At 37.4% G+C, this 24362-nt stretch overlaps 2 protein-coding genes across 5 annotated transcripts; both read right to left on the bottom strand.

Moving 5' to 3' along the window:
- Window positions 1-420: 420 nt before the first annotated feature.
- Window positions 421-14449, bottom strand: LOC132187509 (ATP-dependent helicase BRM). 4 transcript variants are annotated; one of them, XM_059601846.1, is made up of 15 exons: window positions 13871-14442; window positions 10907-12247; window positions 9434-10765; window positions 9123-9235; window positions 8789-8876; window positions 8613-8699; window positions 8272-8364; window positions 8110-8193; window positions 7824-8027; window positions 6458-6700; window positions 4810-6384; window positions 4173-4718; window positions 3686-3722; window positions 3471-3604; window positions 421-1355 (listed from the first exon to the last, which is right to left on the bottom strand). In XM_059601846.1, exons 1-15 carry the CDS (start codon window positions 14045-14047, stop codon window positions 726-728), a joined length of 6684 nt encoding a protein of 2227 aa, XP_059457829.1. In that variant the 5' UTR covers window positions 14048-14442; the 3' UTR covers window positions 421-725. The 4 variants fall into 4 exon arrangements, with proteins under 4 accessions (XP_059457829.1, XP_059457828.1, XP_059457830.1 ...); XM_059601845.1 differs by having other exon boundaries at window positions 3471-3722; window positions 13871-14441; XM_059601847.1 differs by having other exon boundaries at window positions 3471-3722; window positions 13357-13945.
- Window positions 14450-16790: 2341 nt separating this feature from the next.
- On the bottom strand, window positions 16791-21538 carry LOC132186540 (bifunctional L-3-cyanoalanine synthase/cysteine synthase 1, mitochondrial). Its single transcript, XM_059600519.1, has 10 exons — window positions 21209-21538; window positions 19040-19149; window positions 18896-18953; window positions 18525-18788; window positions 18240-18377; window positions 18105-18156; window positions 17908-17987; window positions 17723-17782; window positions 17558-17638; window positions 16791-17102 (listed from the first exon to the last, which is right to left on the bottom strand). Exons 1-10 carry the CDS (start codon window positions 21380-21382, stop codon window positions 17004-17006), a joined length of 1116 nt encoding a protein of 371 aa, XP_059456502.1. The 5' UTR covers window positions 21383-21538; the 3' UTR covers window positions 16791-17003.
- Window positions 21539-24362: the final 2824 nt, after the last annotated feature.

The following is a 24362-nucleotide window of genomic DNA, read 5'->3' as shown; positions in this document are numbered from 1 at the left end:
AAATATCGCAAAGTAACACCATCTTCTTATTGGGAAGAGGACCCTTAATTACCAAGTCAATATAAATTCTAAGCATATTTTGACTTTTGGGAGGTAGTAGTAGATGGCTGTTTTGGGTGACACCAACGGATTGCTTGGTTATGTTGAATTAGTTAGTGGGGAAATAAATTAGGAAAAAAAAAATTAGTGGGGAAATGTTTCCAGGAAAATCTGACATCTTGTCAAACCTAAAACTATGATATCAGGTATATCTACCGTTAGGAAAATAATTCTCAAGATGATTTAGCTATCAATACAAACAAAGCTGAGGTCAGAGCCAATACAACTGATTTCCACTCTGCAAAAGCCAGAAAATCACCTACAAAATGATAACTGAACTCAGCAGATTCACCTATCTCTTCCAATGATTGGAGTTGTAAATGGAAGCAAAGTGAGAAAATTGAAAGACGTATGATAAGCCTGGAAATTAATATGAAGCAAATCTATACTTTACAAAGGTTTCAGCTTAGGGGCAAAGGTAATACCTGCAAGGGGCAGATACAAAAAAACTATTTGATTCTGAACCATGGTAAGGCCTGTAAGATACAATGGAGGAGCAAAGACCTACACTATTATTAACAAGTATGGCCAATTGCACAAGAATAGGCAACAAAGGGCCTCTCTAATGAACACTGCGCCTGAAGTAAATAGAAAGAAACTTTTCCATCACATCATATACCCTTCAGTCATAGATGGCTTGGCCTCCTTTTCCCAGAATCTGTCCTCAACCGCTTTACAGGATTTGCCCAACCAACAGACCCACCATCCCCGTTCGCCGGTTGAGCAGGCTGGTTGGCCCATCCACTTTGCTGAGTCTGTCTGGCGTCCTTGGGTATTGAACCTGGACCTGGACTTCTCATACTACGACCGATGCTAAGGGGTGAAGCAGGGCCAGCTGATCCAGTCCTAGGCTTCACCACTGACTTCTCCCTGTCTTTTCTCTTCTTCTTGCAGATCACCAGCTCCCCTGGATGAGTAGGAAGAGGTGAATCTTCCTGCTGACTTTGCTCCCGGCTATTGCCGATCCTTGATTCCTTCTGGGGTATATGGCCCCTGATTCTTGCATCTTCCCCACTGGAAATGAGTCCACGTTGAGGTGGCTTTTGTGGAGGGCCTGGATCAGATTCCACCTCATTTACCAACTTTTGTCTCTTACTTGAGCCAATGGCTGCCTGTCTTGGGGATGGAGAAGCAGTGGTAGAAAATGGGCCAGAAAAAGATAGTGCATTTCTGGCTTCTCGAAAATCTGTGTCTGGAAATCCATTTTTCAAGATATCAAAAAAGAGATCATGCACTTTCCTTGCTTCAGATCTCACCTGGGCATTGTAATTAGACAGTGAGTAAGAAATCTTTTTTCTTTTTCTTTTTTAGCAAAGAGATTACTAGTTAGTTCATGAAATTGAAAGATTAGGATGCCCCTGGTTCTAAAATATTGAAACATTACTCAAAGAAATGCACATGAAAGTTTTTGGAATTCCAGAAGCAGGAGTGTTTCTAAAACATAGGCATCACAAAAGTAGGAAAAATGCTGATGAGGGTTTGGGAGCAACTTCAAGGAAGTAGTGGTTCAAACCTTCCTAAATAACTTTTGAGTGGTAAATTAACATATATGTAGATGATTAATTTCTTTGATGCACTGATTGGTTGCAAAAGTAGAGCTCAAAACAAAAATGAGAATCTGGAATCCAGAACTTGGATCTTAAAATTTGCGTTTTTAGCCCAAAAAGGAAAGAATCAAGATAAAACGAAAAGGATCTTGCACAAGACTCCAAAATTATTTTTGTTTCCTCAAATCTCTGGGTATGTAAACAGCACACAAAATGAAATTTCGGGTATGTTGGCATCCAGATAGTCAACAGTCCAATCACATATTAAACTTTCCTATGACCTGCTAATAAATCCTGATCATGATTCAGGGAAGAAAAGTACATCTACTGTATACATGACTTGTGGCAACTAGACTTAAAGTAGTGGTTTATTGCTATTAAATATTGTCACTTTTAATCCAGAGCAGTGCAGAGTCAAACACCAAGTATTAAACTCAAAATCTCAAAAAACATGAGGACACAAGTAAAGTGCGAGCTTCTGTCAATTTTCTAACACACCCACATCCTATATTTGTTCTCAACACATACACAAAAATGCACACACACACACAAACGTTTCAAGTATGTTTGCATGACAAATCAGAGCAAGATAATGAAAAAGCAAAAGTAATCACTCTAGACACTTGTTCAAGATCCGACGAGCAAGTTGGGAAACCAAGAAAATGACTGGGGAAAAATATGATGTACGCTGGCTTTTGGAAAGGTAACAAAGCTTTATATCCTTGGTAGAATAGACCATTACTGGATATCACAATTGACGTTTGCTATTCTGGTGGTCTTCCACTACTACTGTGCACAGTCGATGAAGGTTAGTCACCATTATTAGGTTGAACTGTTAGCAGCTTTAATCTTATAATTTATGTCAAACTCCTTGATACTTTGGATGAAGGGTTCCAAGTGGTCGCACTCATTTAGTTCTCATTTCCTTTTGTTTTTTCATCAAGCTGTTGGGCTCACCCTCTTCACTCTTTCACACATTGATTTGACGGATAGTTTTAAAATTGTGGGAAATGCATCAATTAGCACCTATCTATTTTCTTAAATATGTTCTTTTATTTTGGAATATAATTATGTTTGGACTTGATAAAGCCCTCACGCATAATGCAGGGTTCTTGCAACTAAAATAAGAAGCAAAGTATTCATTCACGTATATCGCTCAATATTTTGTCTGACATAACATACCAGAGCTTGATCATGCCACAATGCTACTCCATAGTGGAAGATTCACTGGATTCTGTCTCTAGGAGATGCAGGAAAAAGGACAATTCAATTGGACCCTTAGAGATAAGTGTGGTGAAGCATGGGACATTTGATGCACTAATAGATTTTTGTCTCAAGGGTCTTCTGTTAACCAATACAAGACGCCCAGGTGCCTTAAATCAGAGGAAGCCATTAAGATTTGGATGCAAGAGTCGCGGGAAGATTTTTCAGCAAAAATGTTCCTTCTTGGGAGCCATTTAGGATGCAAACTAAATAAAATGAGAATGACACGGTTGGCAGTGGTGTCATTGTTTTTGCTACACTTTGGCATCTGGGTATGTTCTGGGGGTTAATTTTTGGGTGCTGGTGCCAGCAATCTTTTCAGACATGATTTGAAGAAGTTCGTCTTATTCTGTGTTGTTTTCCTCAATGTGTATGCTGGATATTTATGTAAACTAAATAAAATGTATCCAAGTTATAGATTGTAAGAGAGGCTAAAAAACAAACAAACTTAGAACTGTTGAACATGCTTCTATATAGTTGCTCTCAGTAAGAGGATGACTATATTAAGAGGATATATTAATGCAGTGCTCTAGGGGCAATGTTGTAGATGAGCAATCATACCTCATGTGAGAACCCATAAAAATGCATTGCACTTTTCAACATGAACTGCACATCCAACACAAGCTCCATCACTCCACTATACTCTAATCTGTCGATACGCTGATCGATCTTTCGTAAATCCAAAATATTATTTCCTGATCCACCCATGTACCCAGAGTTTTCAATCCTCTTCCACAAATCTGTAAGCAGAGGTATAATTTGAGGACCTTCCTTACCTATTTTCCTCTGGAGTTTGCTAATTACACTTTTGCACTGCAATAGAAAAAAATTTGGTGAGTTCAACACTTAATTGCCTCATCAGACTTAGACATGGAAAGGAGAAAATAAAGAGAGTAAAATTCAACACAGAGCATTATAAAAGGGAAATTATTGTATGCACAGATTTCCAGCTTGCATCATATCGTCTTGGGGGAGGCAAAGTACAATAGGAAGGAAACCTCAATGTAGATACAAGAGGTTAAGCTTCACCGAAGATAGAAAGAAACAGAACTAAAGCCAAGAGACAAATTAATAGTATAAGAATCGTAATGTATGCTGAATTCCAAACAACCAAATGTGATTTCCAATTTCCAGCCCTTGTGTATACCATAAGCAGACACCTTACTCAGAAGTAAACGCAGAGGAAAATCAAGTACTAATAGACATCATTTATCACATTAAAATCTAGAACATTTAGATGCATTGTCAATTCAACAGCCATACCCTTCTCTGGATGTTGTCAGGCATCTTAGCGCCAAAAGCTGATGTCCCAGTTGAATTCATAATTTTACCATCCCAACCTTCTCTCATTGGTTCAGCAACATCTTCTGCAGGAGAAGACGTGCAATTCAATCTGCTAGATTTTGGCGAAGCATGCAATTTTGACATATTAGCTACTTTCCTCGATGGCAAATTCCGCCGACTTTTTGAGGATGAATCATTTTGATCATGCTTAAAAATATTGGACTCTCCACGTGCTTTTGTTTCAGGGTCAGTCCTTAACTGAGCATGATACTTATTGTCCACTGGGAATGGTGACAAAGATGAATCTCCACGTTGCAAAGATTGACTTTCATTGCCAGGCTTCTCCTCTGGCCTTTCCATGGTATGACGGGGACGAACCCGGAGACTACGTTTTCGTTTTATTTTGGGTTGCAAAACCTGCTCGTCTTCACCTTCGTCACGATCATGAATCCAACTTCCAGATTGTTGGTGATCCATGTGAGAATCTCCAGATACTGCAATTTCCCCCTCCTCCAGTTCATCTGGCTGGCAAAAACATAAAAGAACAAAATGAGCAGATAGCAAAAATCAATCACCCCAACAATAAAGCATCATTTTAGAAAGAAAAAACACATACCAGCCTTTTTGATAGAGAACCTGGCCTAGCATCTAATGCAGACAGGGAACCAAATTTCTGGGAAGAAACAGAAGGAGATACCACTTGTGTCAATCTCCGACTGTTTGAGGATGATCCTGAGGAACCTGCTTCTTCTAGTATATTATTTCTGGTGATTTCTGAAGCCCGGGGGTACTCATAGCCACCATCACAAACTGGACCTTCCTCTTCTGATTGGTCTTTATTGATTGGCAGTGCTCCAACAGCGCCACTGAATTCATCCTCTTCAAACTCTCCAATATCTCCCTCTTCTTCATGTATAGAGTATCCATTTCTCTCATCAGAACTTGCTTCAGAGTATTCCCCAATTTCATCATCTAATTCCTTGTAATTAGGATGCTTTTTTCCTTTGGGCCTTCCCCTTTTCCTTTCGGTTTTTGGAGATGAATCAGAACCTATTTCACTAGATTCCTTGACAATATTACTAGCCAACAAAGCGTTCTTTGATGGTCTTTTCGAAAGAGTAGCAATAGTGGTATTTACTTCTCTAGTACTCGCTCGAAGCCACTTAGGTACCTGGTCATACCTCGTCATCTCCTCAGTCCAATCCAGCTCCTCATCCATTTGATCAAACAATTCAACTTCCTCTTTACTCCTAGCAATCATGCGATTGACCTCCTGCAGCGAGGGAACATCATGGAGAGTTTCTTGATACCTCTCCTCGTCATGCAACAATGTCTCTAAAGTCAAGCGTCTCTCTTCATGTGTTGTTCTCTGGTCAAAACGCCCAGCATTAATAACCTCATCAGCCATATCAATTTTATATTGCTGAATGTTATTCCTTATCAGGCTCTCAATAGATCCCATATAGCGATCTTTACCCGCAAGGTCATCCTCCATATCAACCGTACCTCCACTTCTTAGTTCATCTTCTTTCTGATGGCTAGAGATTTTATCAACCACTGCTTCCATATAAATGACTTTGACTTCTCTTTTCTGTCCAATTCGGTGGGCTCTTGCAACTGCCTGCTCCTCATTTTTAGGGTTTGGATCAGGATCATATATAACAACTGTGTCAGCAGACTGAAGATTAAGACCCCGACCAGCTGCACGAATACTAAGCAAGAAAATGAAGCAGTCCGAATTAGGGCTGTTGAACTCGACAATGGCCGATTCACGATCTTCTAAACTGGTTGTTCCATCGATTCGTCTGTAGATGAGTCGCCGCCATTGCAAGTATTCCTCCAATATATCAAGAAGTTTCGTCATGGTACTAAAGAGCAGTACTCGATGCCCAGTTCTCTGAAGCTTAATAAGAATTCTATCCAGGATCCACAATTTCCCACAAGATCTTACGAGAAAATCCTTCGAGAAGTCATTGAAATATGGGTAATTGAGCAAAGGATGATTGCAGGTTTTCCGAAGTTCCATACATCTGTTATTTAAAGTTCTATACACCTTAGCCTGGTAAATTGGATTCTTTTGAGCCCTGAGCTTTTCATCTTCAGGATCAACTCGAAGAGTACCGGTGGATTTGATCCAATCATAAACGGCACCCTGAATAGATGACATCCTACATCTTAAAACTATGGAAACCTGCAATTTAGCATTGTTGTTAGATACCAGCCAAAAGAGAGGATATGACCAACTAGGACAACCACAATCATACCTTAGGTGGAAGTGAGCCTTCCACATCCTCAACACGACGCCTGAGCATAAATGGCTCTAGAATTTGATGAAGTCGGTGGATGATGATGACCTTTTTTTCAGTCTCAAGCCAGTCGTCCTCTGGGTTCTGTGTAGGACCTTCCTTTTGAAAAGGTTTTGAGAACCAATCATGAAATGCTTTCCTATTATCAAACACTTCCGGAAGAAGTAGATTTAAAAGTGACCAGAGTTCCTTCAAATCATTCTGCAAAAGAAAGATAAGTCCATGTTCAACTAAACTCAGTGACTTAAGTAAAAATAAATAATCAAGCAGATCATTGAATTATTTGTGTTTTTCTTTAAAAGCTAAATGTTTTATAGCGACAAGCGTAAAATATATAAGGAATTGATTTGAAGTTTATTCTTCATTCACGCATATGTGAGCATTCCTTCCATTTCTGACTAGAATCTCAACTTACATACATGGAAAAGGAACATGTTCCTTTCGTTAGAGCATCAGCAACAAACTTTACCAAGATGCTGATCAGAAATGTTAAAAATAGAAATTATGCTTCATTAATCATATAGAAAGGTTGATTGGACCATATTAGCAGTGATGTAATAAAAAGTAGCCAAAGAGTGACGGAAGAGGCCATGTAGTCCATTGCAACAGGTTCAAACAAGGCACGAAAGGAAAACACAGATGTGCAAGTTTGAAGCAACTTAGTGAAGCACAAATCATCATGATCTGGCTCAGGCTCACTTCTCTGAAACTCACTATTGAATATGAGGTTTGGCTTAAAACATGATGATGGGGGAGTAAGCCAAGTTTAACCACAACATTTCCCAGGATCAGATTTCTTTGTTATGCAGTTTTTTAATCGTATATTGACATTTCTACTTATAAAAAAATAATAGTATATTGAAATTTCTTCCTCCACGCTTAAAAGTTTCAAAAAGGAAAAGCTAAACAATAATGGCATAAACTAAACTAAATTTGATTATATGAAAGCACTTCATCACTGCCCAAGAACCAGGATTCAGTTTAACCACACTTGGGACACCATTGATTAAGGCTTCAGCTTCGGCTGTGCAAGGCAAATCAGTTAGCCAATAGCGAGTTGTCACACAAATGAGTAGTTGTACATGTATGTACATGCATGTTAGTAGATAGAACAATATCATAAGAACAGTGTATTAATATTGTTACCATGAAAAGCACAACCCAACCTAGGCTACAAACCCGAAAACTTAGTTAGGGTTAGTCAAGGTCATAGAGACATATGCATATAGACTACAATTTTATTTTTTTTGGTAAGACATACGCAAAGATATATATATATCAAACGATATCTGTCATCATGAATTAAAGAGCTGTTGTAACAGACCTGCAATGGTGTACCAGTGAGAAGCAGGCGCCTCTGGCAGCGATATCTATCAAGATCGCGTGCTAAAACTGATTCCCTATCTTTCATTCGTTGTGCTTCATCAATTATGATATACTTCCAATCAATTTTTGAAAGTTTTGAACGATCAAACATGATAAACTCATAAGTCGTCACGAGGACATTAAATTTCAGAGCACAAACCTCCTATAAAAGAATAAGTAACAAAAAAAAAATTATTTTATGAGAAACTTAAGATCAAGTAAATAAGTAAATTCTTGCTTCTTACTTGAGAGAATAATTTTGATCGTTGATCCTTCCCACCCACATAAAAAATGCACGACGCAGATGGAAGCCAAGTATGGAACTCGCTCTGCAAGATGAACTCAGTTAGCCAATTTAGATACTAATGGAAAAGGTGAGACTCATTAACATGGAATAAAATAGCTACCTTCCAATTTACCAAAACAGCATTTGGAACTATTATAAGATGTGGGCCATAGTTCCCTTTGAACTCCATCAGGTAAGCAATCAATGCCATTACCTAGACAGAGAAGAATAAGATTAAAAAGAGCAGAAGGGTATGAATAAATCAAATAGAATGCTATTTTTATAGATTTTCAGGTACACTAACAAGCTCAAAAGAAATAAGGCCCCCAAATAAACCTCGCATATATGAAATAATGGACCCTAATGTATGGACCTGGTCAGTTGCTCGAACTAGAAACATGATTAATGCTCTTTTTATATCAGGGGAGTAAGAGCCAGGCATTAAACTCAAGAAAAAGTCACCTGTACAGTCTTCCCAAGACCCATCTCATCTGCCAAGATTCCATTTAATTTATTGTTATACAAAGAAAGCATCCATTGCAATCCAACCTGCAGAATAGTACACAGAATAGCTTAAAAAACTAACTTGCCACATTAGAACAGAGTACCAAAAAAAAACCTTAAACATAGCAACCTACAAGTTGATAGTCTCTCAAGGTTCCGGCCCGTAACATTGAGGGTTGCCTTGCAACCCTTTCATTCACAGCATGGGCGAGAGTATAATATCTGGTGACAATCATGAGGAACAATTAATTAAGGGAGCTTTGTACAAAATCAAGAAAGACAATTGTAAATAACAAATTAACAATATAATAAAGTTAGCCTTTGTCAAACTAAGAAATACGAAACAAAACCACTGCATAGTCACATTCTAGATCTACAGATAGCACCAGAACTTTATCTAATGAAGCCAACCACCCCATCGGCACTTTAAAACATGAAGCATACCATTAAACAGATAAATTAACTTACTTGCTAACAGATGAACTATCCTTAGGTGCATTCATTTCCATAAACCGATTTCTTATCATTACTTCCTCCCCAGCACAAGCTGCTGCTGCCCTAACTTCTTCTTCTGAGAGACCCTTTTGTTGGCAAAAAGATAAGTAAAAGAGTTAGAAAATCACCCAACATACAAAGCCTATGAGTTGAAAAGGAAATATCATTAGTTTACAAACAAGTGAGAGGGATTCTTAAAGGTGTGAAACAGAAGAACCAAATATAGACCAATAAAAATAATGCTTCGAGAGAGAGGGGAAGGAAAAGAGAGGAACAAAGCATACCTGCAATCGTGCAGCGGCTGCAGCAGCATTCGCTGCCTCATCCACTTCCTGTTGATTTTTGGCGGCTGTTATTTTACTTCCCAGTTTATGTAGATATTCTTCTGTCTGACTCAAGAATGAAGAGAGAACAGCATATCTCTCAGCAGCTTCACCTGGGATGCTTGTTTGCTGCTCCAGCAACATCTCCCTATACCTCTCAACATCATTGTTCTTCAATGCTTCCATTCTCTTATTCCTATCATCATCCTTTCTTTTCGAGAACTCCCTCAACATTCTCTCATGATATTTCGCAACTCCCCTGTTGCGGGCAGTCCGTGCATCACGGATGGCCCAGTGAGCCTCAAGAAGCTTCTTACGCCACTGAAATATAGATTTCAGTTGCTTCTCTCTCATAGCTTTCTGAGAGGCCAGTACTTGTCTGGTAAGCTCCATACGCTGACGCTCACACAGCCGAACAAACTTCCTATATGGCCTGTCAGGCATTGCCATTATCTCCTGTTGCTGTTGATCAATTTCATCCCTTAATCGTGCCTGTAGGTCTAAAAGTCGAAGCTTTTTCTCTTCAATTTGCAACCTCAAGACAAGATCTGGCCTAATCCTTTTCCTCTCTAAGTTTACCGCCAGTAAACCACCAATCTTTCTTAAATTTTCAGACCTTTTCTTAGTAAGCACTTCCATACCTTCCTCAAAAAGAAGATCTTTAACATCATATGCCAATGTTAGATTATTATTGTTATTAACCATCATTGTCGACCCAAAGGAGTCATGTTTCCTAGTGAAAAAAGGGAAATCAAATAGGGGTCCATGATACTTTCTAGCAGAGCCAACGTCTTTTGGCTGGGGGGCAGTGCTTGCTTGTGCAGGTTTCTTAACTTGCACTGCATCAGATACAGCTCCCTGTGGTGCAATAGTCTTTCCCCTATCCGCTGAAAAGTCACTTCTAACAGGAGTCCTATTAATACCACGTTCAGAATCCTGGTCTGACTTAACAGAAAATACAGCGGATTGCTGATCGTCTTTTCCAGCAGGCACCACTGGTGCAGGTTCCTTTATTACAGCCGGCACACCTTGAATACGAGCTGTGGTGACAGTTGGTTTCTCATCCCCCCCTAGAGCTTCTTCTTTTGACAAACTATGTCCATTAATTGATGCCACAGCATGTGAATCCTTCTCATTAGACTCCATATGCCTTGAATGCTCGGCCACAATATTCCCAGCAGATTTATCCTGATTATTTCCTCCTGCAGAAGGAAATTGCTGCTGCAGCTGCAACTCAAGGGGCGGTGGAGCAATAGCCCGAAGAAGTTCTTGAGGGAGGCCAGGGTCTCCTTTCTGTCCAGAAACAGGGAATAAGTAACACTATCCTCAGCAAATGTAATGTAGATCAAAGGGTATTCAGGGAAAAAGAAGAAGCAAAAGACACATTTGCACAAGCAAAGAGAGAGAGAGAGAGAGAGAGAGAGATGTGCAGACCTTCAGCCGCCTAAATGCTAGTATTTGTGCTTTAAGAACATGCAATTGCTGTTTGGTAAATCCAAAGTGCTGTTGAGTTGTCTGAATAGCCGATCCACCTTGTGAAGAGATGTTGCTGCCAGACCCCACATCATTACTAGGAATTGCAGCTTGTGGAGAAGATCGATTAGACTGCCTGAGGTACTGCATCTGCAGAGTTTCTGGGCTACTTATCGAATGTTTTGCATTCAAAGAATGATCCACACCCTGACTCATGTTGGCAGATGACTGTGGGGGATGCATTGGAGGCATTCCATTACCAATCACAGAAGGCTGTCTAGAAGGCACCTGATTCTCTCTGCCATGAGTAGCAAATTGCTGTGATGGGATGTTGTTAGAGTGGTTACCCATGCCGGCATTCGAAGTTGAACCAAAGGGGCTGGGTGAAACAGTCTGCCTTGCTTTTGCAGAGCCAGACTGCCCAGATATATCACTTGATGAATTAGCATGGGGAGAACTCTCACTCACAACTGGTGGGGAAGCAACCTGCTGCTTTGACACTGGAACAGGTGACGACTGTGCACCCATATTGTTTTCATTTGCTTTTTGTTGTGGAACCATCCTAGATTGCATCATTGGAATGAGCTGCGCCATCAAGTTGGCATTTGCAGGTAGCGAGAGATCAATATTGCGCTCAAGTGCCCAAGAATGCATTGCCTGCAACTGGGCAGACATTGCGAGCTGGTTGTTTGCCATGTTTTGAATACTCTGCTGAGCTTGTGGTACTTGCAAAGGCCTCACCATATTTCCAGGTATTAGTTGTCCAATGCCTGTTGGCTGGGTTGAAGGTTTTAGCTCACTCCTCTGCTCAGGGGCTGGTTGCTGACTTTGATCCATCTGCTTTTCACCACGACCAAAATGTTCAGAAGAGTTTCTTGATGATGATGCTTGACCCTGACTAGGAACTTGCAGGGCAACGAGATCCTGCATTTTCAAGTTTCCCATTCGCATGTCCTGATCCTTCCCAGGTGGTGGAGGGCCCAGCATTCCCATTTTAGCATGCTGCTGTGATTGCATGGCCAAAGCTGGCTTTTGTTGAGCAGCCTGGAAAGCATATTGATAATAAGCTTGATGGACTGGATTTAGCACTTGTTGCTCGACGGCTTGACTCCTATGCGGACCCTCATGGGAGGAACCATGTTGTTGAGCCAATTCCATGAATTTCCTCGACTGTTGAGGCAGTTGCATAGAGCCAGGAGAAGAAGCGAAGTTGTTCCCTCCCATAACTCCTTGGAGACTGGCTTGATATGCTAGAAGGGCTTCGTTGCCCTCAGGTTTTCTATGTAACTGTTGTTGTAGTGACTGCATTCACAATAAATGACAGTCAAATATGTTTATCATATTATACGAAACTCTTCAATATTAATGACTTGAGGTTGAATTAAATAAACGGGAAATTATTCCTATTTTTCATTTGCATAATTTTTATTCCAAATCAATACGACAGTATATGGAGGATGAAAATATCAGCGACTTAACACAAATTTAAAATGCCAGAAGTTAATCATGACTCAATACAATCAAGAAAGAAAAGATTCAGAGAAATGCACCAATATGGGTACATAATGTTACAAGCAGATATAAGATTATGGAAGTTATGCAACATGCATTCAATACGTCAGAGAGCTATACAAATAACTGTCACAAACCATAAAAAGAAAAAGGGAAAAAAATCATTTCCACCAATGACTACATTTACATAATCATAAAAACTTAAGCAGTAACTGTAATTATGAAGTACTGTAGTCCACTGGTGCTTTAGCACACACAAAGTGAGACATACATCAGAGGTCAACTAATAAAGTAAAAGAAAGAAAATCTGTACACAAGGAAAATATTCTAGGAAATTAAAGGTGAACAAAAGGAAACTGAGGACTAGAATCATGAGACTGTGGATGCTTCTATTATAAACACCACAAGTAAACCAGAAGGACAAGTTAAGATCATCGTAGAGAAAGTACAGTGGTGCAGAGTATTACATCGAGTTGATCTTATTTCTTAATAGCATTATTAGAAAGCTGTGGCATTGAACTCATGACACTATCTTCTCTGCAGTTAATCAACATCTCTAGACTTGAATAGATGAACCCAAATCCCAATTCTCGCATGCCATATGACAGTGAGCCATCGCACCAACCCAAACAAGGGATAAACCTAATTTCACCTCCACCACTTTCAACATTCCAAATCTAAAATAAAAATAAAAAATCCGACTCCAGGCTTGACTAATAGAATAGGGGTAGGTCCTGCTTCACCGCAGCTACCATGATCATAGCAAAATTCATAAAAGATAAACAGTAAATTTAACAACCAAAAATACATACAAAACCGACATGATCCCCAATATTTAACAACCCATATGGTCGTAGACAATGGATGCCAAATGTCAAAAGCCGAATTTGAGAGCAGACCCCATCTAGTTAAAACTCAGGCTCCTGAGATTGAGCTGGTTGAAGTTGATGCCAGCTACAGTAAAGTAGCTCAAGTTCAAAGCAACCATAAGTTCCCATTTTCTTCCAAATTAAGACATGCCTACTTTGTCTCCTTGAATACATAAGACTTGATTACCAAAAATTCAACTAAGCACTAACCAATAACCCAAGTGCACTATACAAAGTTTATTAATTTGCAAAAATACTTCCAAAACCCACATACATAATGCACTAATCAACCCCATTAATGACACAATTCACTCCAACCCATTTGCCAAAAAGCTCCCAATCCCAAATCCACCAATGTTCCACAAGATCATCTCCTACTTATTTGCAAGGACACTCCCAACTTCAAAGCCCACATCCCAATTCAACTATTTTTTTACAAAAATCCATCCCTACCCGCTTGCAAGTACAATCCCATTTCCAAAACCCATATCCCAATTCAACCAAATTCTCACAAAACAATACAATTGCACCCAAAAACTCTCACCTGCCTAGACCCTATCTGCTGCTGCTGCTGCTGCTGCTGCATCGAATCGAACCCCAAGTGCGGCGTCGACACGGCCGAAGAAGACGAGGACGGCGACGCAGCTGAAGACGTCGATGCCGCCCGCCCGCCCGGCCCCACCCGGCTGGGCCCTCCTCCACCTCCTCCAACGGATTGCATGCAAAATTTAACCCAAATTCACACGCACCCACAACCCCCAAATCCACCAAAACGAGAACCTTTTAAGAAAAAAAATTAAAAACTAAAAAAAACCCCCAAAACCCCAAATCCCTCCAAATTTTAACAAAAACCCATTTAAGCCCTCCGATCCCAACGTTCAAAAACGACCTCTGTCCCCCCCTATCTCTCTCTCTAGGTTACATCATTTTTCTCACTCCAAAAGCGGGATTTTCGGAGGCATTGGAAGACGGATCTCCGAGACGGAAAGGACCGCGAACTTCACGGAATCGCTGATTCTGACTCTCTGGGTTTTGCACGCGATCCGCGAAAATTTTTCAGTCAAACCCTAATGGGCTTTTTTTTTTTTTAGTTTTTAGTTTTCTTTTTGTCTTTTTGGGTGGAGGGGTTATTTTTTTTTTCTAAGGTTGGTAATGCAGAACTTTATGGCTTTACGCTACTGTATGTGTGAGAGTAGGTCCTGTCCGGTACGGTACAGTTAGGGATTTACGGTAAAGGGTAGTGTTTGGACTTCACCCTTGAAGCTAAGATAATTACGAAATAGCCACTCAGCTTTGAAAGTCATGCACATGAAGTTCATCATTGACTTATGCGGGATCCATATATGTCCACAAATCTAATAGTTAGTTTATAAAATAAGATGAGCCAAATATATATATATATATATATATATATATATATATTGACTTCTATCTCATTTATTGATTTTAGTTTTATTTATTTATGGATAAAAAAAAAAAAATTCCAAATTGAGTTGAATGAAATTTGTCTTCAGAGTACATGATTTTCACATACAATTTTAAAATGCATATGATCGGTTAATCGTATTAAAATTACAGAAGGTAAATATCAGTTTTAAAAAACATTAGAGGAAAACTTTATCCTTTATTTATTGATATTTTTTTAGCTTTTTTAATCATTCAACTCGAAATTGTTCATGGTATGATACATCTAATGTAGTAAATTAAACCATGTGTCATGTTTGGACTTAAAAATGATAGAAACCATACTCAATACACTAATTAGAATTTTGCCTTTAACTTTTCAAATACTCCTTCATTTGTCTAGAAGAAAAGGAAAAAGTGAAAAGAGTTTGAATGTATTTGAATTTGGATGAACATTAGGATTTTTCACAATTAAATGACCCTTTACTGGGTCATCCCTAATCACTCAAATAAATTGATGATATAACACAATTAAGCTCAATTTCATAGGTTTGGTTATTGTTTTTAAAATGTTACACCAATGTCTCATTTTGTGACTTTTTCAATTGTCTAGTGATATAATATAAGTGGATATTTTCTCATCTACTTAAAGTTTTAGATTAAAGTAGAATTATTAATAATAAATTCCCACATCAGCTAACATCTTGTTCTACTCATTTGCTTGATCTTGTTAATTCTTGAATCAGACTCAATCCTAACTCAAATAACATTTAGAGAGGGGTGAATAGGTATTTTCCCAATAATCACAACCAATTAAAATCTTGACACCATACAAAATTTCACCAAAATCAGGCAAAGCATAAACTAAAGTAAACACAAGAATTTTAGTAACAAAATGAAAACCTTTTCAACAACTTTTCAAAAGTAAAATCACTCCAAGGCAATCAACCCCGGGAAACTTATATACTAAGAAAGAAAAAAACACCTTACAATCATTTTTTATTTACAAAAGCTTTGTAGTAAAAACCTGACTTGGACCTAATAAGCAACTTGTATGTTTTCTATCTTAGTAGCTCTCGAACTTTGGCCTTTCTTCTATAGAGCTTTTTTCTGTAAGCCATAACTTCGGTAGCTAAAGGTTTGATTTTGTGTGGAAATCAATGAGAAGTTTGAAAACTAAGGCATAGGAATAAAAAGTTTCTCTCAAAGTGCAAAAAATAATGGTCTCATGGTCTTCTGAAAAATCGTAGCTTATGATCCTTAAATAGGTTTTGAGAAAATTGAGGTTTAAGTGTGAGTTAGTTAAAGAAAAATATTGCCTGGGAGCAACGTTTGAACAAGAATAAGTCTCATTCAAACGTGTGCTAGGATTTCATGGCTTATCACATGTAATGTTCAAACATCGTTGCGATTAGGTATCTTGGATCTAGCTTGATGACCATCGCATTCGAACTTTCTTTGAACGCGATTGCGATCGGACGTCTATGTGGGTCTTTGTGAAACACTTCTCTTCAAACAATCTTCAAAAGTGCTTTCAAACGGGGTTCTCAGATACCACATAGTAATTCAGCCTTGTTTGAACCTGGTGCAATCGAGCCTCTTGAGATTTTGACTTTTTTATGCCTTGCAAGTTCTTCATTCGAATTTCTTGCGAGTATTACTACAATCGGAGCATTATGAAACTCGATTCTTACCGCGCCTTGAGATATTATTCAAATGCCTTCCAATCAAGTTGCGAACAACAGGTTCCAATCTTCAATTTTAACTAAATCTAAGAACCAACTTAATTACTAAACCTAGACTTACAATGAAATCACTTTTGACACCGAATTTGCTTGCATAACCTAACATAATAGAATATGAGGTTACAAGAAAAGGGAATTTGGTACATCGACCATTAGTACTCTATTTTAAGACCAATAAGCATTGTTTCAGACATTAAATTTATCACTTTCATAACCGTTGAGTGTTCAAGATCATGTTATAGATTGATTATGCAGGTTATGAGAAAAGGGAAATTGGTACATCAGCCATTGTCTCTTTTTGGATGAACAAGCATATTATTTCAAGCAATACTTTGGACATGAATTTTATATATCAACTCGCTAATATATTTTGATGCAACAAAAGTATGTGCTTGAAAAGCAAGTTGCCGAGGTAAAGAGGTAGTGAGGTACTCAAAAAGAAGAAAATAGAAAAAGAAAAAAGAAGATGTTGCTGCATGTCATTCCACAACAGAGCTGTTGCATTGTCGAGCATGCCCTTCTCAAGCTTTAGTCAACTGAAACTGGTTGCATATTTTCAGCCTCTTTCCTCAGCTCTTCAAACAGGACAGATGACAAGTATCGCTCCCCGAAACTTGGATGCACAGTCTGAAATTCAAACAAACAACTATTTCTGAGCAATAATACTCTAGTCAAATTGTTTGCACAAAGAACATATGGTTCATTTCCTAACATTTTGAGAAGTGTTTTGAATTTTGAAAAATAATGCGTGTGGTGCCGCCATCGTGGTGGTGCTCTGACAACCCTGGCGACGGCCGCCACATGGTGGCAATGGTGGCCACCACACAGCACCGCCCCTTTTTTTTTTTTTTTTACTTTTTGTTTTAGTTTATTTTTCATTTTATATTTGTTAAGAAGTGTTTTTAAGTTTTGAGAAGAGTTTTCTAGTTTGTTTTAAAACATGTGTTAGTGGTGGAGGTCACATCTGAAAATCCGTTTGAATAATCAATTTTGAAAAGAGTTTCCAGAGAAGTGAACGGTTTTGTCAGTGGTATGCATGACTTGATTCTTCCAAACAGAATTTGAAAATATGCTTCAATTACCACAATGAGTTTGCCTTTGTTCTCTGGCATTCTAGCGAGTCTGAGTGCTGCAATTGTATTGGCTCCAGATGATATTCCCACCTGCATTAACCAGATGGTCCAAGTTATAAAGATATGTAAAAGCATCAAGATTGATATACACCAGAGAGTTATTCGAGTAATTACCATAAGTCCCTCCTTCAGTGCTAATTGCCTTGCCATAAGTACTGCATCTTCACTACTAACCTATCAAGTAAGTTAGGTGAAACCAAACAATTAGCAACCATACTACATTCTTCTCTGATAGCCTTTTTTTTACTCCTTTTGAAATTGTTTGTCATTAAAAACAGCATCAACGACAAGACAATTACCTCAAGAACTCTTTCCATAACATCCATGTCCAAGATATCTGGTTTGAATCCAACCCCATTGCCAGTAATTTGATGAGGACCTGTCTCAAAGTTTCAATTGACATTATTACAGAGTGCAACTTCTCTAACCAGGACAAATTTTCCTACTTTATTCTCCGCAGAGAGACAGATAAGAAGCAAATTAGCACAAATTTTACCTGGTTTACCACCATTCAAAACATTACTTTCAGTAGGCTCCACTCCATATATCTAACATAAAAGAAACAACAACATCAACAAGGAAATGAGACAGTATTATAAGGGTTAATGTTAGAAAAGCAAGAAATTACTACCTTAACATTAGGATTTTGGGATTTAAGGTACTGCCCGACCCCAGAGACAGTGCCTCCACTACCTATTCCCATTATAAAAATGTCAACTTGTCCATTTGTATCCTCCCATATCTCAGGACCCGTAGTTTCAAAATGCACCTGTTTCCATTTAGAGTCAATTAAGCAAGATGATTATGAACAATACAAAATTTAAGATAATTGAGCAGCAGAAGCAAATGTTATGCCTACATGGAGCCAACAAATAATTTTTCAGTTGCGCGATAAAAAAGCGGTGGGATTAGATACCTGAGTGTTGGCAGGATTTGAAAATTGTTGGAGCATGAAACCATTTGGTGTAGATTCCAAAAGGTCATATGCCTTCTTAACTGTTCCTCCCATCCCCTTGGTGGGATCGGTGACAATCAAATCAGCTCCAAATGCTCTCATTGTCACCCTCCTCTCCAAGCTTGTGTAAGAGGGCATGGTTAGGACCATTTTGTATCCTTTCATGGCTGCCATAAATGCCATACTGATCCCCATATTTCCTGATGTGGGCTCTATCAGTGTTGTCTAAACAAAGCATTATACCGAAATTAGACAAATCTGAAGCTCTAGTACAGGAGTTTAAGACAAACGTGCAAAAAGAAACAGATTAACAAGTCAAATATTCAGCTGACCTTCCCAGGAGTAATTAAGTTTTTCTTTTCTGCATCCATTATCATGGCATATGCTGGTCTGGTAACAGAAACGAACAAATTATAATACAATCCCATCTTGAACATGTACCTTAAATCTATGATAACGAGGAGGAAACAAGAAACCTGTCTTTGATGCTAGCAGTGGGTTGCATCATTTCTTGCTTGGCAGCAATATAAGCTCCACAGCCTTCAGTGACTTTGTTGAGATATACAAGAGGAGTTCTCCCAATGAGCTGAAGTTGTTAAAAAGATGATCAATAAGAAAGATTTCATTCTATTAGTGGACACAAGCACAACACAACGGTCAGGAATCAGGATTAAAACCATGACAAATCCTTCATTAACAGTACTTTTAATTATTTGCCCCAACAACATAATCTTTTAACTAACCTAGAAAGATAACATGTTTATATATAAGAGATCACTTGAATATGTTGATATCAACTAGAAATACATCAATGGATATGTGAAGAACTAGAGGCTTCCTATCTCTCTTTCTTTTTCAAAACAAAAAACTCTAAAAAAAAAAAGAAAATCTGTCACATCAAAACACTTTTTCAAAAACAAAAAAAATACCCTCTAAAAGTCATTTTCAAATAGTTATAAACAAATTAAGAAATTGATTATCATGAAAAATATCAGCCGTTGCTAGTGTCTGTTGTTTTTCTCATCGCTGGACCAGCATCTTTTGTTCATATTGGTGAAGGAACCTTTAGATGTGGAACCCACTTGATTCCAATGACTCTAGCCTTTCGCAAATACGAGGGGGCTCATCCTTCCCCTCCACAATATTCTTTTAGCTTTCGGGATTTCGATTATCAAATACAAAATCTCCCTTTTTTTTTCCTTCTGTTTTTTTCCTGTCAACAATATATTCTATGGACCTTATGCTTATCTGTTAGATTAAGACAAAAATAAATACCAGAGAATTTATGTATTGTTTTTAAAGTACGCAAATCTTGGCTGCATCTGTGTGTGTGTTTTTTGTAGAGTCTTCGTGATTCCATGAAACATTTGTTTGTTTGTCACAACATTTTCTTGTTTAACGAAAAGGAAGATGAGAGAGATGGCAAAAAAAAAAAAACAAAATTAATCCATGCGGTTGTACCAACTTAGAACTTTATGTTGTTGTAAAAAAAAAAACTAAAAAATTAGAACTTTATGCCATCCAATTATCCGGCCAATTTGGCCCCGAAACAGGTACCTAGCAAATAAACAGGTACCTATTTATCTTATGCATGTAACTATTCTTTATAACGCTTAGATAAAACTTATTATAAAAAAACATGCATAGAATAAATAGGCAGGTCGTGGCAGGTACCTATTTTGCCAGCCCTTACGACTATTGGAAATATAAAATGTGATTCTCACACGTTAAAAGAAATACATCACTTTATTAAAAGAATTTGTAAGAATTAGTAACAAACCAATTTATAGCAAAACTTTGTCTTCCAACCTGTATCATGTTATTATTGTTGTTAATATGGTATTCTTGTGATTTTACTAATAAAAAGGAAAAAATCAATTACTTTTTAATGCAATCACTTGAACTGATTTTTTATTTTTTCCTAAATTCAATAAAAAGTAAAAATGCACAAGAGGCAGAAAAGAGCCAATTTCAACGCCTAATCGTGGCAGAAAGGGAATTGGATACTATCAATTTCATCAAATGAAATGAAGAGTATCCATTTAGTGTAAAAATATGGATAATATTGTAAATCTTATCATTTAACTTTAATATTAAGACAATAATATTCTTTATTTTACACTAAATAAATATTTGAAATGGAAAGGATCCTCTTCCGGCAGAAAGTGAGCGGTAGTAAAGACGTGGACCGGAGTTAGCTTCAAAGTTGAAGGTATTTTGTTTTATCCGGCATAAATGCTACACAAATTAGTTTACCGTAAATGCTACATTCTTGAAACCTAGCTTAACACGGAGTGGCTCCAACTTCTTATTATTCATCTTGGTTCCATTAAGAAAATTATCTCAGGTTTCTTCTCCTTCACCACACGGCGAAGTTCGTACAGTCCGAGAGTTCCCAAGCTCCTGATATTTCCAACTTAAAAATTTTCTTACGGTCGGCGGGGTTGTGAAGCAGCCCCGCCAATTTATAATATTCTCTTTCCTCTCAAAGAAATAATAAAAAATTTATTTAAACCGAATAGTAAATGAAAACGTAGAGTAAATTTGTTGAGGAACTGAAAATAAATGAAAGAGGAAAATCTCATTGAAAAGAAGAAATTAATGAGGAAAATTAACCTAAAAAAGTCGAGAGAGAGAGAGATTACTTGAGAAACTTCAGTTTTGATGTTGGTTCCAGGAAGATGTTTAGGGAGATCCCTGATTCTTTGAGCAAGAGTGATACCAGAATCAGCGAGGGGTTGGGTGGAGAGCATCCTGTTGATGATAGGAGGATTGCATAATCTTTTCTTGAAGGAGCTCCTCAAAGCAGCAGCAGCCATTGATGATGCACAGAGGTTTTGCACAAACGACGCAGAGCAGTTACAACAAGAGTCAAAGAGTCAAGAGCCACCAGTCTAGGAAAAAATGGGTCTGTGGGATAAAAGGTTGGTGGCACGGGACTCCATTTTATAACATTTTTCAAGGGAGATTTGTTGGTTCGTGACCCGTGTGGGCATGAATCTCGATAAGTGCACGAATCCTGATTGTCATTCACCATAAGCTAAACATGGTAATCGGTGAGATTCATTCACCAAATGATGACATGGTCTAAGTGGACCTGCTCCATATGGTCCCACCCTCTCATCAATACATATATACCGGTTGTTTTGCGAGAAGCACATTTTAACCTGAAAAACTAAAAAATAATACAAACATTCACATTAAATAATTTCTCATCTCTTGGCAAAATACCTTACGGACAAAATTCATATTGATAAAATCATCAGATCCATTATTTTAGTTGGTTTTTGAGACTCCGGTGTCGGAAGTTTGGTAGTGAGTGATGGGCGTTGGGATATAATTAATGAAAAAGTTTATGAAATTGATTTGAATAAAGATACAGTGTTTTTATTTTTATTGTATTTTTATTTTATGTGTCAAATATTTTATTTAAGACTGTAAAAACGAGTTTTACATTGCATCGACACATCTTGATAGAATGAGTTGACACTTTAAAAATAAGGAAAATGAGTTTTACACCGCATCCGCACATCTCCATTGTATCAGTTTTTTTTTTATGCCTTCTACTCTTCTAACTGGTGACTGCTTTTTATATAAATATATAACACGTGTGACCTATTGCCTGATGCATTGTATGTGGCCGTTGGCGGCAGCCGGCAAGAATGGTAGTCCACCTTGAACCTACTCTGCCCCACCGGAATCAAAAACCTAAAATCGGATCCAATTAATTTGAGATGCTTGTGTATAGTTTTCAAAAGGGGAATATGTTCTCTTCATTACAACTTAAATTAAATATCCAAATAGTTTTTATTTTTATTTTTTTCTATGAATAAATATCCAAATAGTTGCACTTAACTCCCAACTTCCTTTGATTTTGCCTAAGAATCCATTATCTTTTATAGTGTCATTTTCTCTCATTTCCAAAATTCCCTTAGTATTGCCTTCTAAAAAAAAAGCTTTTTACCACATCAATCAAGGAGCAGGAGAAGAATGGGTTCTTAAGCATCATTGAGTTTTATTCCCGTCGGCAATTGCTTGGGTTAAGTATTTTTGTAGGTCTCACTTAAAAACTATTCTCTTATATTCAGCTTCGATAGTGTCATTTCTCTTGTTCGTTTTCTTTATGTTTGACTGATATGTCAATCTTACAAAATAAATTTGAGATAAAAATGTAATTTTACCATTACTTTTAATACTTTTACTTTAAAAAGAAACAAATAAAAGGCAGATTTTTTTTTTTTTTAACAAATAGAGGCTAATTATTTTTATTTTTTAAGGGTGTAAGAATTTGGGGAAGTGGTTTACCGAAGAAAAAGAAAGGAAAAAAAAGCGAAGATGACTGATGGCTCTTCCACAGCTTTCCTCGTGGCCCTTGGTGGGAAGGAAGGGCCAAGACGAATGGCTCCAGTTACAGTAGGACATAGAAGTGGTTGCCCTCGACTCCCCGACAATAAAAGAACATGACAATTTTGATTTTTCTCCTATAAAATCCACAGGAAATAATAATAAAAAATAACAAAATAGACGTATTTTTTAAATTATATCTTATTTTATAGGAAAAAATACACTTTATCCTTACGAATTATCTACCTATTTGCACTTTTAATCTCAATATTTAAAAAGTGACACTCTGCCCCTCAAAGTACCTGATATTAACATTTGACCCTCATCAAGTACACTTTATCCCTGAAGTATTTTGAGTTGACACTTTATCCTCCGAAGTAACTAAGTTTTGCAGGGTAAAGTGTCAATTCAAAATACTTCAGAAGGGTAAAGTGTACTTCAAGAGGGTCAAGTGTCAATGTTAGATACTTTGAGGGGTAAAGTGTTACTTTTTAAACATTGAGATTAAAAATACAAATAGGTAGATAATTTAGAAGAATAAAGTGTATTTTCCCAATTTTATAAATCCATATTTATTTTATTTATTTATTTATTTTTCTGTTCTACAACACTTCCGAAGTTTCCATTGCAGGCTTTAAAGTTACATTTGGTGAAACTATTGGTCGTGTTGGCAAATTCACAATATGCTTTTTTTTTGGATACTAATTCAAGGGTGTAATACAAAACCTGCTGAGGTCGTCCCAGCAGTAACAAAAACATACGACAATTAATAGAGCGAAAAATCAAATAGCAATAGCATATTCGGTTTTGCTTCTAGAAAACAAGCGACAACATGATGGTTTCAAGTTGACAGTTTTTTTTTGATAATTTTTTTTATTTAACAATAATTAATCAAAGAGTTAATTGGGAGCGTCACGTTAACGTTGTTGGATTTCTCATTTAGTATTTAATAGATTCCAAGTCAAAGTCTTTTATTTATTATATTATTGTTTTGAGGAAAAAGAGAAATACAAGAGACGTATTAAAAAAAAACAAAGCTTGGTAATAGACTTTTCATAGTTGGTGACTGACAATAACAAAAAAGGAATTGAAGACGGCTTTATAGCCATAGAAGGTGAACTCAATCTTGAATTGGTTTGAAAATCAACCCAACTCATGGGCTAATGAAGCCTCACCTCAAAAGTAGAATTGGGGTTTATATTTTCTTTATATAATTGATTTTATGGACGATGAGAATTTAGATCCATAATTTAAAAAAGGTAGAAGAATTTTTATGTTTGAAAAAGCAAAATAAGTAATGATTAAGTGATTAAATTTACCTATTCCAATGAGCTTAAGCTTTTGGAATAACTAAATATTCTATGTGTTGGAGAGTTTGACCCACACGTGAAGGAGAGTATTAAACTAATAATTAAGTGATTAAATTTATATTTTTCTATGAGCTTAAGCTTTTAG

Source organism: Corylus avellana, chromosome ca7, assembly GCF_901000735.1.
Source record: "Corylus avellana chromosome ca7, CavTom2PMs-1.0".
NCBI lineage: Eukaryota > Viridiplantae > Streptophyta > Magnoliopsida > Fagales > Betulaceae > Corylus > Corylus avellana.
Note: the sequence above shows the minus strand (reverse complement) of the source record. Positions and strands in the feature narration are given on the sequence as shown.

What these genes read in the sequence shown, in the direction of transcription:
- LOC132187509 (XM_059601845.1), bottom strand. Translation starts at nt 14,047, where the DNA reads ATGCAATCCGTTGGAGGAGGTGGAGGAGGGCCCAGCCGGGTGGGGCCG. An exon ending in GATAGTTCATCTGTTAGCAA is followed by an intron (nt 8,877 to 9,122) that starts GTAAGTTAATTT and finishes GATTGTCACCAG; the next exon opens with ATATTATACTCTCGCCCATG. An exon ending in CTGACAACATCCAGAGAAGG is followed by an intron (nt 3,723 to 4,172) that starts GTATGGCTGTTG and finishes TTTCTATTGCAG; the next exon opens with TGCAAAAGTGTAATTAGCAA.
- LOC132186540 (XM_059600519.1), bottom strand. Translation starts at nt 21,382, where the DNA reads ATGGCTGCTGCTGCTTTGAGGAGCTCCTTCAAGAAAAGATTATGCAAT. An exon ending in ACTGCTAGCATCAAAGACAG is followed by an intron (nt 18,954 to 19,039) that starts GTTTCTTGTTTC and finishes TTCTGTTACCAG; the next exon opens with ACCAGCATATGCCATGATAA. An exon ending in TTTGAATGGTGGTAAACCAG is followed by an intron (nt 17,988 to 18,104) that starts GTAAAATTTGTG and finishes ACTTTGAGACAG; the next exon opens with GTCCTCATCAAATTACTGGC.